Below are 16,147 nucleotides of genomic sequence, written 5' to 3'. Positions count from 1 at the left end.
TATGGTTGCTTTGCGCACCACCCATGACAGCAGCGCAGAAGAAGACGAGTGTTTCTAGCTGATTCATTTTGAAGAAATTAGACCTGGGGTTCAGTGAGGGATTAAACATGTTTATTAGTGGCGCTAGTGTTTCTACATCATCCGCGCAGGTTCACACAACCCTTTTCTGCGGGTAAGTACATTTGAAATTTCATTTGCGAAACTTTATCGAGTAGTTAGAACAATTTTGCAGACGGAGCGACCTGCTTAGGCTACATCGGCGGTGTACTAATAAGGGACTGCGTAGTAGCGTGAGCTATGTTAGCAGTTCCGAAAGGGGCAATCAAACCTCCAGACTCCTCGCCTGGCTCCATCGGGAGTCAAAATATGAATCTAAATAGCCTGGAAAATACATTTTTCTCCTCCCAATTCACTGTAATAGATAGATCCTAGCGGGGTGTGTGTGTATGAGCTCGGCTATCACAGTCAGGGGGCAATTTAAAGCGCTCACAGGGAACACAGCCATGCGTTCTCTCTCTCGGTAGGAGGGGTTGTAGTGACGCCGTTATCCAATAGGCACCGGCTTCTTGTGCACGGAGCGCAGCATCTCCGTCTCTCAGCGGCACTTTTGCGCCAGGCAAGTAGGGACGGTCTCTCCACTCTGCACCGAGCAGGAAGGAACACGACTCCACTCCGGGAATTACTAAGGTGTATTCGGCGGAGACTCATCTCTTCTTCCTCCCTCTTTCCCCATCATCACGCACGATTCTGCAAAGATGAACATTGTCGGCGTTGTCGTCCTGGCGTGCACCTTACTTGTTGTGGGTGCATCCTCGGTAAGATGGATCCATTCATGTAATGTATGTATGTATGTATGTGCCATCGGCTCACGGTGTGAAAGTGCTGCACTGCTGTAGTCGTTACTTGGGGCTTTGCGGTGGGAAAGTCGCAGTGAACGGGGCTCACTTTCTCCCCGCACTCTTGCGCTAAAAGGCAATATGATGCGTTTAAGATCCGACATATTTTTCCAACTGTGGTGGATTGGAAAAAAGACAAACCACTATAGGCTTCTGAAAACTCTATTCTTTACCACTCCTCATCCTCTCGCCGGTCTGAACTGCAGTGTATTATTGTTGCAGAGGATGCAGTATAGATCCCCACTGGTGTGGTGGTAGCCTACTACTCGTTTTGTTGCAATCAACTTCCTTTACGCACACGTTTACGCATTTCTGATATTCATCTCTCAGCAATTTGCTCATTATTAGACCTTAACATTATACTGCTCATGTCAGCAATTTGATTTAAGCATAAGCACTGAATCAACCAGAATAACTAGCCCGTTCATTTAAAAACTTATAGTGGGAGAGAGGAGAGAGAACGCTCAGTATTCAGGCTTATTTTCCCAAATATATATTTGTTAAGTTCGAAAGTGCGCGTTGGGACATTTATTTGACTGAATTGTTTATTCAATTAGGGGGGGGGTGCAGTTTAAGTGCCACCAATCATGTAGCCTGTTTTCTGTCGAAAACCTCCTGATGATACAGTGCTGTATGTGGATTGCTGCACCTGCATCCTGCGGTGGAGAATGACAATTAGCCCTCTGGATATAGCAGCATACTGCCGTCTGCCTTTATGCAAGTATACAGTAGCCTATATCAGCAGCACAATCGGATTTCCCTTAACCTGCATGTCACATATTTGCCTTATCTATGCTCTCTCCCTCCCTCCCTCCCTCTCTCTCTCTCTCTCTCTCTCTTTTACACACACACACACAATCCTCCTTGCTCTCTCGCTGTCCCCATGTGTAGCATAGTGTGTTCAACTTATGCAGCGCCATAATCATCGGCATCATGGCCATAATCATCATAACTGTCATCATCATCGTTGTTGTTTCACCATTATGTTCTCATGATCATCATAGGAGACATCATCATCTTCATCGTCATCATCGCCAGTGTCAACATCTCTCATCCTGTGTCTCATTCCGTGTTCATCTCCGGAGAGGTTCCGGTGCACTAACTAACAGTGATTTGGGAACAGGTGTCCAAAGCCAGATGTGGATTTCCCACACTCGTGATAGTCCAACAAGTGCAACATGTTGTTGATGAGCGAAAGCCGCCACTGCACTGTAGGCTATACGCAGAGAGACTGCGAGGTTCAATACCTGGCGTGAAGCGCCTGTGGGATCAGCGCCTGACCCCCATGGCCGCCAGTCAATTTGCCGACGCTTAACAGGCCGTCTCGTTCCCTCTCCCTCAGGGGACCAAGGCAGGCCAGCCGCCTAAGCCCCCATCATGCAGACCAGGCTTCTCCCAGAACTTCTACACGGTGATCGTCTCAAGGGATGTACTGCACGGCCAGAGCATTCTCAAAGGTAGGCCCCGCATCTGCCGGAGCTCATTTTATCGACTGAGGGGTTTTTCCTCTCCTCTCCTCTCCTCTCTGCCCAGATGTGTTCCACCACCACAGTCTCGTCGTGTGATTGAGTGAGTGCGCGTGTGGGGGGACATATATTACAGTGCCCAGCTCTCCATCACTCCACATAGAAGGTCACAGGACACTCTGGCTGTGGCCGTGCAACATAAGCAGCTGGTGTTGGAGCGCGGGCATGCATACATTCAAGCAGATAAATCTAGATTTGGGATGTGTACAGCGTGGGGGTGTTGAATACACGCTCCCCTTGTGGTTCGACATGATGCGACAGCAACGTATATATATATACGCACTGCTTTTCTATTTGTGTGTTGTGTCGTTGGATATGGAGTTTTTCAAACCCGTCGATGACACTGATTACTGTGAAAGCATTGCTTTCGTCTGTTGTCGATTGATCAAACAGCAGGCGCGCAAAAGCAGACTAAATTTAAATGGCCTATTGCCTGCTGTGCATGTTTACTGCCGGAAGCGCTCAACTTTGATTCTATTCCCCCGTGTTCGTGTTCGTGCTAATACAGTTTCCCAGCAGCTTCATTCTTTCTATTTTTCGGAGGAATTCGATTCTCTTTTCATTCGCTCGGTTTCTTTTGAGTGCCGGCGGTGCCTCTGCTGCCATGTGACATTATGCAGCCCGGCCTTTCCTTTTGCCGTAACGTCAATGAAAAATAAACCCCTCTCGGCAGCATGTCAATAATTGACAGAAAAAAACGGAAAATATTAAATTGACCTTTGATAAGCAACGTTCATTTTTTACTGTTTGCACTTCTAGAAGATACACCGTGTTTTATAATATTATGATTGTTGGGGATGGGTTATGCCTTATTGTTATAGTTTTACAGTAGCGATAGACAGGAAAGATTAGGAGAAGCAAATGACGTGTGGAAAAAGGTCCTGGGCCGGATTCGAACTCGGGACATTGCTGCGTCTACGTGGTGGTACGCAGCTTAGACCACTGATGCACGATCCTTCCCGGAACGTAGACCTAGATCTAAGCCCTGTAGACTTATATGATTTCAAGAGGATGAACTTACCCCAGGAAGGAACATGGAGGGCTTGGAGCTATATGACGTGAGCATTTAGGAACATCTCAGATGTTGCAGTACAGGTTTCTGCAGCCAGATGTTGGGCGACTGGCGGTTGGAGATTCGGGTTGTTACACATTCCGCCATATTTCTTAGCCCTAACCTACTCGGGGGCTGTTACTCACACTTGTGGGAGCAACTCAACAGCAGAGTGCAATAAGCTTAGCTCTCCCCTGACACGTGGCTTTTATAGCCAAATATTTAGTCTATTGTTATGTGAAATGATATTTGGAGAAAATGGTGTTCTCTTTGTAACGGCTCTGAGCGAAACAATTGAATTATTCTGGAGGTTATTTTGTTATTTTGGAGGCTGACAAGGGATGCTGCAGCCGGTCAATGGGGAGCAAGTTTGCCTGAAGGGCTTGGTGCTCAAGGTTTCTGCCCGTCTGGAAATTGGCTGAGGCGCGTCCTCGCTGACCCTGTATAGCCAAAACAATGTTGACGAATGCATCTGGACAGATGATGCCTGCGTGTGTGTGTGCGCGCGCGCGCGCGTGTGTGTGTATGCGCGTACGTGTGTGTGTGTGTGTGCGTGTGCGCGTGTATGTATGCGCGTACGTGTGTGTGTGTGTGTGTGTCTGAACGTGTACCTGTGCCTGTGTGCAGGTGGCTGTGGGTTTTCCCAGTAGGTGGGGGAAAAACCTTCAATACAAAAAAAGTTACAGCAAGCAAAGCGCAACTGTATCAATTTGATTTAGCTTATCTGGTACATCAACCTTAGCCTTGATCCAATATTACCTTTGCTTCTACTCTCGCTCTCTCTCTCTCTCTCTCTCTCTCTCTCTCTCTCTCTCTCTCTCTCTCTCTCTCTCTCTCTCTCTCTCTCTCTCTCTCTACACCTCTGTTTCGGTGGTGTTTGTTCGTTGTTGAAAATCAATCCAGGAGCTACGCTGTCGTCCCTACTGGCCACTCACAGGGATGCGGGCAGCAGCAGCAGCAGCAGCTCAGGTCCTCATGCAGTGATGAATGGCCAGTGGCTAGGCTGACGGGAAGATGTGTTTTCTATAGGGTGCCATACAAAGTGGGACGAAGCCTTTAATACTAACGCCACGGTGTGAATAACCCCAAACTGTCACTTTCCCAGAATACAAATGGGGGCTCCGGAGCGAGAGAGGAGGGAAGGGCTGGGGGGGCGCTACGCAGCCGGCTGGGGGGCTGCTGGACCCCGCTGGGGGCCACGGCTGTTGTCTCCCTGGAGAAACGGACAGTGAGCGATGGGGGGAGAGAGACCGTCCAACACCGGCCCCAGCAGCTGCGGCCTGAACCGCCCTCCTGTTTCCAGCAGGGGAACATTGTGGCTTTTTTTCTGTTTTGATGGAGTGTGGGCAGTTGATGAGCGACCACATCATCATTTAGATGTCACTTTCATTGACACCAGTGGTGGTTCCCAAACCAGGGGTACGCATACCCCTAGTGGTATGTGGAGGTACTACAGGCGGTACTTGAGAGAAATGTGAGAATAAATCATGAAAATGAATGAAACGTTAAAGTAAGTCACTTATCAGTCACTTCAGTGCATCGTATGGTTTAGTTTTCTCTTGCCGTTTTCTAAGCAAAATGTTGTGGTCGGGGTACCTTGATTCTGGAATCAGGTAAATGCTGGACTGAAGCCCCAAAAGTTTGAGACCCACTGATTTGACACCAACCCATGTTTATTGAGCATGTCAAAGATCCAGCGTACACCTTTCCCTTGCAACAGTGCACTCCGCCCCTCTGCCAAAGCCCAAACACGCTGTGTGTAGTTTCAGCTAGAGTCAGTGTGTATTTCATTTCTTTATTCAGTGGGCATAGGCTATGTTTGGGGTCTATGTTAGCATTATTAAAGCAGAAAGACATAGGAACTTTATAGCTAATATGCATACTTTTTTTGTTTATTTATCGCAAGTCGTATCGTCATCGCAATATTGAACAATGTTATCGCACATCGCAGATTTTCCTCATATCGTGTAGGCCTAATATATATACAGTATATAGAGAGATAGATAGAGAGATATAGATAGATATCTATCTACTGTATATCTATATATCACACACGTCTTATCGGCCAAAATATGTGTTTATCCTTCCGTTTTATTTATTTTTCTGGTGGTCAAGTCTCAAAAGGTCATTTTGATATTCTGATGCGTCATTCAGCGCCCCTCCCTGCCTTTCTGCCTTTGGCCATTCTTCCTTGGCCTTATAGGTTAAACAGGCTTTTATGGCTTAGTGGTCGACCATAAAAGACCTTTGTTTAACTAACACACACATCTCCGTGCTGCAGCCCCTAAGTTGGGCTGAATAAATCATCTCATGCTCCTATGGAGACGATTGTCTCAGAGCTGGATGAGAGCTGGAGGCGGGTGGAGGCGGGTGGTGGAGGAAGGGGGGAGTCTGCAGCAGCACACACACAGGCAGGCAGAGAGCGAGGCCTGGTGCTCGGGCCGTGCAGATACCCGCTGTGGCCAGATAAGCCATGAAAAGAGAGATTCCGGTGATTGCACATCGCTGTGTAAACCATCACCTCGCTCAAAGAGCCGGAACAGACACCTAGGAACACGGCCGGAGGGGACGGGGGGGACGGGGGGGACGAGGGGGGACGTGTCCTCACCACAAAAGACATTGATTCGAACTGCAGTTCCTTCAGGATCGTGCCTCTTTAAGTCGCTGTCAGTGTATATTTGAATAGACGGCAGTGATGGGGTTGACCCTTTGACCGGCCCTGAACACAGGAGCGCCGCCGCAGCAGCGCCCGTGTGACATCATCAACAACGCTAGTCTGAGAGCGCATCGCTCTTCTTTTACGCCTTCGACATTTTGTGACAAAGGAGGAAAAGCGCTTTCTTTCAGAGCTGCAATCGCAAATGACCTTGTTTTTGGAGGAGGGGCGGGGGGGGAAAAATCAATTGGAGTAATGCAATACTAGGTTTTTAGAAATTCAATCGGCCGGCCGAGGCAGAGAGAGAGAGAGAGAGAGAGAGAGAGAAAGCAGCGATGACAACTTTGTCTTCTTGGGTGACAGCAACATAAGAGACGTGTCAAAGTAGAGTCTGTATTCCTGTGGAAGGTTGTGCTTTGTAGCAGCAGCTCTGCATTGCTCATTCAAAGAGAATGGGGCTTGTTTTCATCGTGTTGTTGTTTTCTCTGGAATCTTAGGAGATGAACAATAATAATAATAATAATAATAATAATACATACAAGCTGTCTTTTTCCTTCTTTGTGTTTTCGTCGTCTTCTTCTTCTTTCTCATTCTAGATTGGGTCGTTCTATCGCAGTTAGCCGCAATTTCCCCACTCGCTTCGAATAACTGCCGCGGCGCACGCGGGGAACAATTACTTAGCCGACGTGCTAAACGGATTCATTTAAGTGGGATCATGCCTCCATCATGGCCGTATGCTTCTGGCACGGATTGCCTTATAGTTTAATTTCCGTCTCTGCAAAGTTACGCACACAAAACGACTCGTGTGACGTGACCCCAATTAAGAAACGACGCTGGGAAAAATCTGACAAAGCGGCGCATATCTGGTTTGAAACAGCCTGCTTGACGTGTAACGCTAACGCCGTGGAGAACTTCAGACTGCTAACCTTCTATCCAAAGTGACAGGGCTTTCATAAGTGTGGCCAGACCCCGGGGAGCGGTGGTTGTGGTGGGGGGTGGGCCGGGCGGCGCGGGGTGGGGGGGTGGGGGGTGGGTGGTGGTGGTGATGGGGATGGGGGGGATTACGTTTCCAGCCGTTTGATAAGCGGGATGCCATTTTCCCTCCGACTCGCTAACGTCTCTCTTCTTGTCCCTCCGGAGAGTCTTTCATCTCTGGGCGGCCAGGACCCGCAGTCTGCGGCGAGCTGATAGAATACAGGTAGGAAAGATGAGCCCACATCATTTCTCTTTATCTCCCCCTCTGCCTTCTTACCGAGCCAAAGCGACCGCTCCTATATCCCTCAAACTCCCTGCTACTACTACAACATGACATACATGCCCGGCTCGTTCCATCAACAAGCCAGCCACCCAAGATATACGACACACCACGGCACAATGCTTTTCATCCCCGTTTTGGAGTCATTTCCTCTGTGCTGGTAGTCGGTAAAAAAAAAAGGGGTTTGATAGACGGGGGGAACCGGCTGTCAGCAGAGATATTATTGCCCTGTTGTTGTTGTTGTCAGGGTTTTCCGTTGCCAATTTTATTAGTTCTAGTACACCGATCTTCTCCGCCCGAGCTCGTGTAGCTCGTCCACTGATATCAGCTGTAACTGTATGATGGTTGGTCAGTGGCCAGTGGGTCATGGCGTTCACACTCGAGGAGTTTCATTAACCAACACAAATAGTTTCCCCCGGCTTTCCCACCTGGTGGCCACAGAGAGACGTTGCAGCTATTGCAGTTTTAGACTTCCTGGCAGTGTCTGAGCTGAGCTGAAAAGGCGAGAGCTCGGCCGCCGCAGCAGCCTCTTCCAGAAAAGCGTTGTGCACTCTTTCCATTAACACTCCACCGGGGGACATTTACGCAGTAGATCTGAATTTCCTCCACAAAATAGGGGTGAGCTCAAAATGTGCCCTGAATCCTGACCTTCAAACGGAGCTAATCATGATATTATCAGACCTCCGATTGCATCTGCGGGAGCCGGCGGCTGTGGGTTAAATTATAGCGTGGCGCGGGGTGATGGAAGCGGAGAGAGGAAAGTAGGCACTTGTGATGGTGTTAGCCAAAAAAGAGTCCTTGGCAAGGGCTTAATGCAGATATAAAAAAAAAAAAAAAAAAAAAAAAGCCAGGACTGTGTTGGAACGGGGAAGCTACACACTTTTCTATCTCAGGAGTGGAGACAAGGGCAGATTTTGAGCAAAGCATATTCTTGGATAAAGCAGACATTGGTGTTTCCTTCTGGAACTCTTTCTGCCTCAGCAGCCAGAACCCAGAAGACGCTAAGAAACCTTTAAATAAGAGCCAGTGAGTGCACTACTTTACTTTAGGAGAGCCAGCACTACTTTACTTTAGGAGAGCCAGTGCACTACTTTACTTTAGGAGAGCCAGCACTACTTTACTTTAGGAGAGCTAACAGCCTTTAGGAATATTCATTAATCACTCTGAAAGCAACCAAGACTCATTTCATGGAAGTCCACCCCAAATGATGGCCGTTTAACCCCGCGAGTCCTGATGGATGCCTCTATTTGATCATGTGAACAAGTGCACTGTATGTTTAATTATATGTATCACATGATGTGTCAGGTGACCCCTGCGAGGGGACTTAAGGGGTGTGTCTCTACACTACATTTATGTCTGAGGAAGGGCTTTGCCCGAACTGCCGTCACTTTTTTGTGGTCAAATAAATATTTGGGAGCAGCTGCCAGTGTGCGGACTCTATTTCTATTACTTATTTGCACTTCGGTCCTGCACCTGGTTTTAACCCCTCACTGGATGTGCGTGCCTTTTTTGTACTTTTTGGATGCCTCTATTTGCTCACATGCGCTATCAAAGAAAACCGCGGCAAACAGTATGTACGCCATCGCACAAACAGTACGTACGCCATCGCACAAACAGTACGTACGCCATCGCACAAACAGTACGTACGCCATCGCACAAACAGTACGTACGCCATCGCACAAACAGTACGTACGCCATCGTACAAACAGTACGTACGCCATCGATGACCTTGTATTCCATGCATACTATTTGCATTTCGTTAACGAAAACCTTTTGATACAGTAATTGACCACCCTCTCTCACAATCAATGCGAGTTAGCGCTTTACATCTCTGTGCACTTTAACGATTGTGTGTGTGTGTGTGTGTGTGTGTGTGTGTGTGTGTGTGTGTGTGTGTGTGTGGGGGGGGGGTGTATATACTATAGGGCCTTAATCTATAGGCTTTTGTTGCGATGCACAAACGAGTCATTTTCCCCACAGAAGACCCCTGCTTCACCTCTTCGCCATGTGTGTAACCCAGTATATCTAGCAGTTCATCATGAAGGTTCCCCCCACTACTCTAAGCTCTGGGATTTACATGCATCTGAATACTAATTAGGGCGTCGCTGCTGAAGTGCTGCTTGCTCAGCTTAAAACCCTTCACTTGCGTGTTACTTTGTTTGCTTGGCTCGTTGCAGCAGCAGCCATACTCGCTACAGTGTAGCAGCCTATGTGCCATTTAGGTGGTTAGTTGGGAGAAATAATTATTTCTACAATTGATGGGGGAGGGGGGGCTTTTGCTACTGTTACACTGTGGTAGGAAGAGAAAAGAGCAGCGTAAGAACCGTTGCAAACGCCCACTCTCAGGAAAATGTTTAGCAAAAGAACAAAATGGAACCAATTTTCATTTTAACTTATCACCTTTTTAAAATAATAGCCTTTTCAATGCTGGCTCTTTGGATTGGCTGAGAGTCGTCTTGCGCATTCTTCCAGAAATAAAAAAAAACATGAATTCACACACGGAATATATTTTTCTTCCTCCCACCTACTTATTTTTTCTTCTGATTTTTCTGCCATTTTCTTTCCCCAATTGTACTTGGCCAATTCCCCCTTCTGTCCCAGTCGTTGCTCCACCCTCTCTGCTGATCTGAGGAGAGTTGTAGACTAGCACGTGCTTCCTCCGATACATGTGCAAGTCGCCAGCCGCTTCTTCCATCAGCCCCAGCCTGCATGAGCCTTATTCCACTTCTGAGTGGTGTTGTAATTACTGTAATTACAGTGGATCTTTCTCAACCGGGGGGGTTGGAGAGGATGTCAAGTCAAGTCAAGTCAGCTTTATTTATATAGCACATTTCCATACAGCGGCAGCTGGAACCAAAGTGCTTCACAGGTATAGGCAGGTACAAATAAACAGATGAGTGCAAAGTACTAAATAAAATATAACACAATACAAGAAATAATGGCAATTTAAAAATGGGGGAGAAGGACTGGAGGCAATAAGACAATAAGACAATAGAACAATAAAACAATAAAAGCAATAAACGGTAAAGCCAGGGACATATTGAGGGCTAAGTGGGGGGGAAGGCCAGGGAGAACAGGTGGGTTTTTAGTTGAGATTTAAAAACCTCGAGTGTCTGGGCGGCTCTTACATGGAGGGGGAGGCTGTTCCAGAGCTTGGGAGCAGCAGCCGAGAAGGCTCTGTCCCCCCTAGTTTTCAGCCTGGTTCTGGGCACTACCAGCAGGGACTGGTCTGCTGATCTAAGGGATCTGGAAGGGGTGTGGCGGTGCAGCAGCTCAGAGATGTAAGGAGGGGCCGTTCCGTTTAGTGCTTTAAAAACGGTGAGAGCTAATTTAAAATCAATGCGGAAGCGCACAGGCAGCCAGTGTAATGAGGACAGAACCGGGCTGATGTGCTCACGTTTTTTGGTGCCCGTGAGGAGGCGCGCAGCCGCGTTTTGGACCATCTGGAGGCGGCGGAGCAGGGACTGGTCGATCCCCGCATAAAGTGCGTTGCAGTAGTCTAAGCGGGTGGTAATAAAAGCATGTATCACCGTCTCCAGGTTTTTCTGGGAGAGATAGTCCTTCGTCTTTGATGTGGACATCCCCAGCTCCACTCTTGTCTTCCTCCAGGAGAGAGGAGGAGAGGTGGACGTCCCCAGCTCCACTCTTCTCTTCCTCCAGGAGAGAGGAGGAGAGGTGGACGTCCCCATCAGCTCCACTCTTGTCTTCCTCCAGGAGAGAGGAGGAGATGTGGACGTCCCCAGCTCCACTCTTGTCTTCCTCCAGGAGAGAGGAGGAGATGTGGACGTCCCCAGCTCCACTCTTGTCCCTCCAGGAGAGAGGAGGAGAGGTGGACGTCCCCAGCTCCACTCCTGTCTTCCTCCAGGAGAGAGGAGGAGAGGTGGACGTCCCCATCAGCTCCACTCTTGTCTTCCTCCAGGAGAGAGGAGGGGAGGTGGAGGTAGAACAGCAAAATCACACTTTTGAAGGTGTTACTTGAGCGTAACTGCTTCCTGCAGTGCCAAACCACTATCCTCATGAAGCATACAGTGAGATCTCCGGAAGCTTCTCCACATCAAGGAAATCTATATTTCATCAGGGCCGTCATTTTTTTAACCAGGCATTGAACCAAATAATCAGTAAACCAACACATTGCATTCAATGTGACAATATTCGCTATCCAAAAAATGAGTAATTATTGGTAGTGCGATGCAGGGTTGTGCCTATAATCAGTAGTGTGTGTCGGTGCTGGTGTGATTTTTTTTATTTTTCTTCTTCTCAGCAATATAATATTTTGAAAATGGCATTTGATTTTTGCATTCAGCAAAAGTGGCCATTAGCCACAACAACAAAATCATGAAGCAGATCGCTGCCTGGGTCAGAAACGTACTGTTGCGGCGTGGTACAGTGCGTGACGTGTGTAGCAATATCGAAGTTCTACGCTTGAGAAGATGCAGTGCCAAAGGAAAGGCCTGTTTGACGGCAGGGTAAAGCACTTAAGATATTGTTCATATAGCGTACACTGATATGGATTTGTTTAGGTGGGCCTTCCTCTTTTAGGTGGCTAAAATATGACCCCCTCCACAGCAGTATATTGCTTTGCTTCTGTGCCGGTAGTACTGTACTACTCTCTGCTTCCCCAAACCGCAATCTACTGTACTGTAGGTAATATCGATAAGTACCTCATGCAACCCCACGACAAATAATCTGAACTATCCCTTTAAGTGACACAGACACACACACACACACACACACACACACACACACACACACACACACACACAGCCGTACAGCTCTCTCCCACACAGCTCCCAAGAGGCAGCAGGCTAAGTTTAAAGTTGTTTTAAGCAGTGTGACGAGCCTTGTCTAACTTGTGTTTTAGGGTGCAGTTAGAGTTAAATATTGAAAATGATACCATTTCCCCCAAGATGCAAATCAAATGGCAAATGAAACTCACATAGCAGCCATGTATTTGATTTGTTATGAAGTGTAATACTGTATTAAGTCACGACACTCACATTACAGTAATGAGACACTGTCATCCGCCATCGGAGATGTGTGATTTGGGTGATACTTAAACCGCAGTACGATGTGATTCTGTTCATATCAGATGATGAAATATATCACTGCCCCTTGCTCGGCTCTATATAGAGCCAAAGTCGCACCCACTTCCGGGTTAGGCATGCGCACCAAGAGATTGTATCCGCTATTTATTCTCCCATACACATTTCGTAAAATGCTTGTAAAAATACTTTTACTTAGTCAAAGCAAACAATTCGCCTATATTTAGGAACAGGCAACACCATAGAACATTTCCCTCGGACCAAAACATTTAAAAAAAATAGCGTATTAAAAAAAGTAACATCTTTTCTATTTTTTTTTTAAGTTTTGGTCTGAGTGAAATGTTCCGTGGTCTCTCCTGATTCTAAATACAGCTGAATCGCTTGGTTTCACCAACGAAAACAATTTCTATAAGCATTTTACGAAAGGTCTATGGGAAAATAAACGGCGGATGAAACCTCTTGGTGCACATGTACTAACCCGGAAGTGGGCGTGACTTTGGCTCTCTGTACCTGCCTCCTCCCCCCTCCCCCTCCCCCTCCCCCCCCTGAGTCAGGGCCTCCAGGTGACACACAGCGTCTCACTTCATCCATGAGTTATGCTCAAGCGCTTTGACCTTGTGCCGTGCCACTTGACCCCTCATGTTCCCCAACACTCATCTCCTCAGTCAGTCAGCAGCACTGCAGGAGCGCAGGAAACGCCACTCGCCCAATCACAATGATTTACGCCGGGCGTGACTCCACCCATATATCCCTCCGAGCTGCTGCTGCTGCTGCTGCTGCTAAACGCATCTCCAGAGGGCCACTCTGTCTGTATTGTTACTGTACAGCTATTTCTGAAGCCATGGGCCTTAATTAAAAGCCTTGCACTGTCAAGCTGCCTGTGTTCTGCTAAAGTCTAATATCAAAAAGGTCCCCAGCCGCACAAAAGGCCTGTGTGCTCTACTTTGTCCTCTGGTTTAATTCAGTCACATAATCTATACTGGGTCAGAGTTGCTGGTGTGCGCCGCTACTTTTACCATATTCTCCTCACTCATGCATAAACACACACATATTTATTTTATACAGTGCACTCCTCTTATAGCGATCACCTTGGGACCGGGGCAGTTTGTAAGTAAAAAAATATCTAAAATTACGTGGTAAAAACAGAAATCTGTTGTTCTCCGGTGGGAAAAGGCCCAAAATGATCACTATAAGCTAATTATTTAAACCGCATGTGTATAGGAATGGTTCGGGACCAAGCTTTTTGATCAATATAAGCGGTTGATCACTATAACCACTATAATATGCACATTGCACACAGTGTATTTTGTGCACTCAGTTTGTGTATGTAATGTATGTAATGTATGTAAGTGTGTGTGTGTGTGTGCGTGTGTGTGCGTGTGTGTGTGTGTGTGTGTGTGTGTGTGTGTGTGTGCGTGTGTGTGTGTGTGTGTGTGTGTGTGCGTGCGTGTGCGCGTGTGTGCGTGTGTAGGCAGCGCTTCATCCAGAGGGTGATTATCTTAAATGGAGAAATTAAAGGATTACAAACCAGCCCAGTAATCCAGCTGTCAATCTCACGGCTCATTAGTAAGCAAAGGATAGGCATGGGAGAGAGAGACAGAGAAACAGAGAGAGAGAGAGAGAGAGAGAGACAGAAAGCTTTATATATAGAGGTAATGAAATAATCTGGAGAGGTTAAATCAGGACCAGTGCACTGTGTGTATACTGTACATGTCTGCAGGTTCCTGGAGAATATTTCCGGCGTGGGAAGAAACTTGCCATTCAATGAGTTCAGTCTCTCTATTCCCACATCAATTAGCACATTTGATTAGTAGAGTAAAGGCAGGCAGGCAAGCTGCGATCTGCTTTTCCACTTGTCACATTGTATCAATCTTTTTTATTAGACGCAACACTTCAAAGTTAAACATAGAATGCGATTGTTTTCAAATCCATCTCGCCACAGAGTGATGTGTGAAGTTGTATTTTAATTATATACACACACACAAAAAACATGCTATTGAATTGCTCAATTTGGTGTAATGTATAGTGCATGAAAACACGGTGAGGGGTTGACAGTTTTAAAGTCGGTATAATTGATATAGTGTAGCGTGCACTGTTGATGCCAGCGAGCTCCGTGCTCACAGCCTGTCAGGTGTTACTGGGAGTAGGTGCTGCTGTACCACTCAGGGGTTTGGGTTTAGCACGTTAAACTGCCATCCCGATATTCCTCCACGCTCCGGAACATGACACCTCAAAGTTCAGGCGTTCGGCAGCAGATGTTCTGCTCGGTGCCGTTTGTTATCAGCTTCTGCAGCGGCTGCCACGCTACTGTGGAGAAATCAAATTAATTACGTGGTTTCCATCAGGCCAGAGGGCTGTTTTTAGAGCCATCTTTAAAGATTCACATGGGGATTATTACAGTATTTCACTTTTAAAATATGCAAATATAAAGTGCCACCATAGTCTCGGAGTTTATTTGCGTCTTGTTTCACGCGAGCCACTGTTCACGGCTTTGAAGAGGAAGTGAATGAGGGCAACTACAATGATGTGTACAGCTACGTCTAAACTCAGTGCAACTACAATGATGTATACAGCAACGTCTAAACTCAGTGCAACTACAATGATGTGTACAGCTACATCTAAACTAAGGCCTTGGCCACACTGATCCGAGACGGATAGACGGATAGATTTATGTCCGTTGCCTGTACAAGTAACCTACTTGTACAGCAGGTGGCGGTAAGCACCTTGAAGGTGTCAGCGACCCGCCTATAAACCGAGAGAAGAAGAAAGCTGGCGTCAGCTAGCTGTTAGCTCTGAGCGCTACGTTACTTATGTGGCAATAAAATGCCACTGAATGACCAGATTAGATGGTGAAATCAGACGGTGACACTGACTATCACGTTGTACAACAGCGGGATGGTGTACACAGCATTAATTATAGCCTCCTTCACCGCCTCGGCCGCCATCTTCTTTGAAAAGTTGAAACAAATCTCGGAACGCCTCCTCTCGAGACCTCGACTCTGATTGGCTAAATGGACAGTGACTATCCGACCATCCGATACGTCCATCCAGAAAAAGTTCATCCCTCTTCAACTTTCTGTCCATCAAAACGTATGCAAATCTTCTGGATACGTACGCTTCTGAGTGCTCCACCGACAGTCGGACAGCTGACATTGAAAATGAATGGAAGTGAACAGAGAAATGAACGCACACGGACAGACACCACGGATCAGTGTGGCCAAGGCCTCAGTGTGTGTGTGTGTGTGTGTGTGTGTGTGTGTGTGTGTGTGTGTGTGTGTGCGTGCGTGCGTGTGTGTGTGTGTGCGTGCGCTGCAGATTAGTCTTGGTGCGGTAAGAAAGATACACTGCATAATGTTTCAGCGGGCTCCATGCCGCACATAAAAGAACCAGTTTGGGAAACGACGGCACCGACCATAAAAGCAAACGGAAACACAAATCTAGCCTCCATCAAGAGAAAAATCAAATTGGGAAAATTGCACCTCCTATGGCGGCGACGCGTTCTGGATTTGATTGCGTCAAATCGCTGTCTATTTAGATTTGAGAAAGCAGGCCACGTCTTAATGAGAAAGCAGGCCACGTCTTTGTACTTGTATGTGTCGATACACAGCGACTTACGGATGCCCACCGCGCTGGGAACGACCTCCTCCGAATCTCATCGCACACACCGCTCTCTCCTCTGCTCCATTATTCATAGATTGCACTCCACCCGTTTATGACTGTG

At 47.2% G+C, this 16,147-nt stretch overlaps 1 protein-coding gene across 1 annotated transcript in view; it reads left to right on the top strand.

Annotated features, from left to right (window-relative positions):
* Positions 1-755: 755 nt before the first annotated feature.
* LOC310798326 (cadherin-4-like) overlaps positions 756-16,147 on the top strand; it is a gene marked incomplete at both ends in the record, with an annotated part of 263,719 nt that continues 248,327 nt past the window's right edge. The window contains 2 exon segments of the mRNA XM_083660852.1: positions 756-815; positions 2,239-2,353. Of these exon segments, the coding sequence (XP_083516978.1) occupies positions 756-815; positions 2,239-2,353 (175 nt within the window).

The sequence above is a fragment of the Poromitra crassiceps genome (assembly GCF_964638095.1).
Source record: "Poromitra crassiceps genome assembly, chromosome: 25".
Lineage (NCBI taxonomy): Eukaryota > Metazoa > Chordata > Actinopteri > Beryciformes > Melamphaidae > Poromitra > Poromitra crassiceps.
This window is presented reverse-complemented; position numbering and strand designations above follow the sequence as displayed.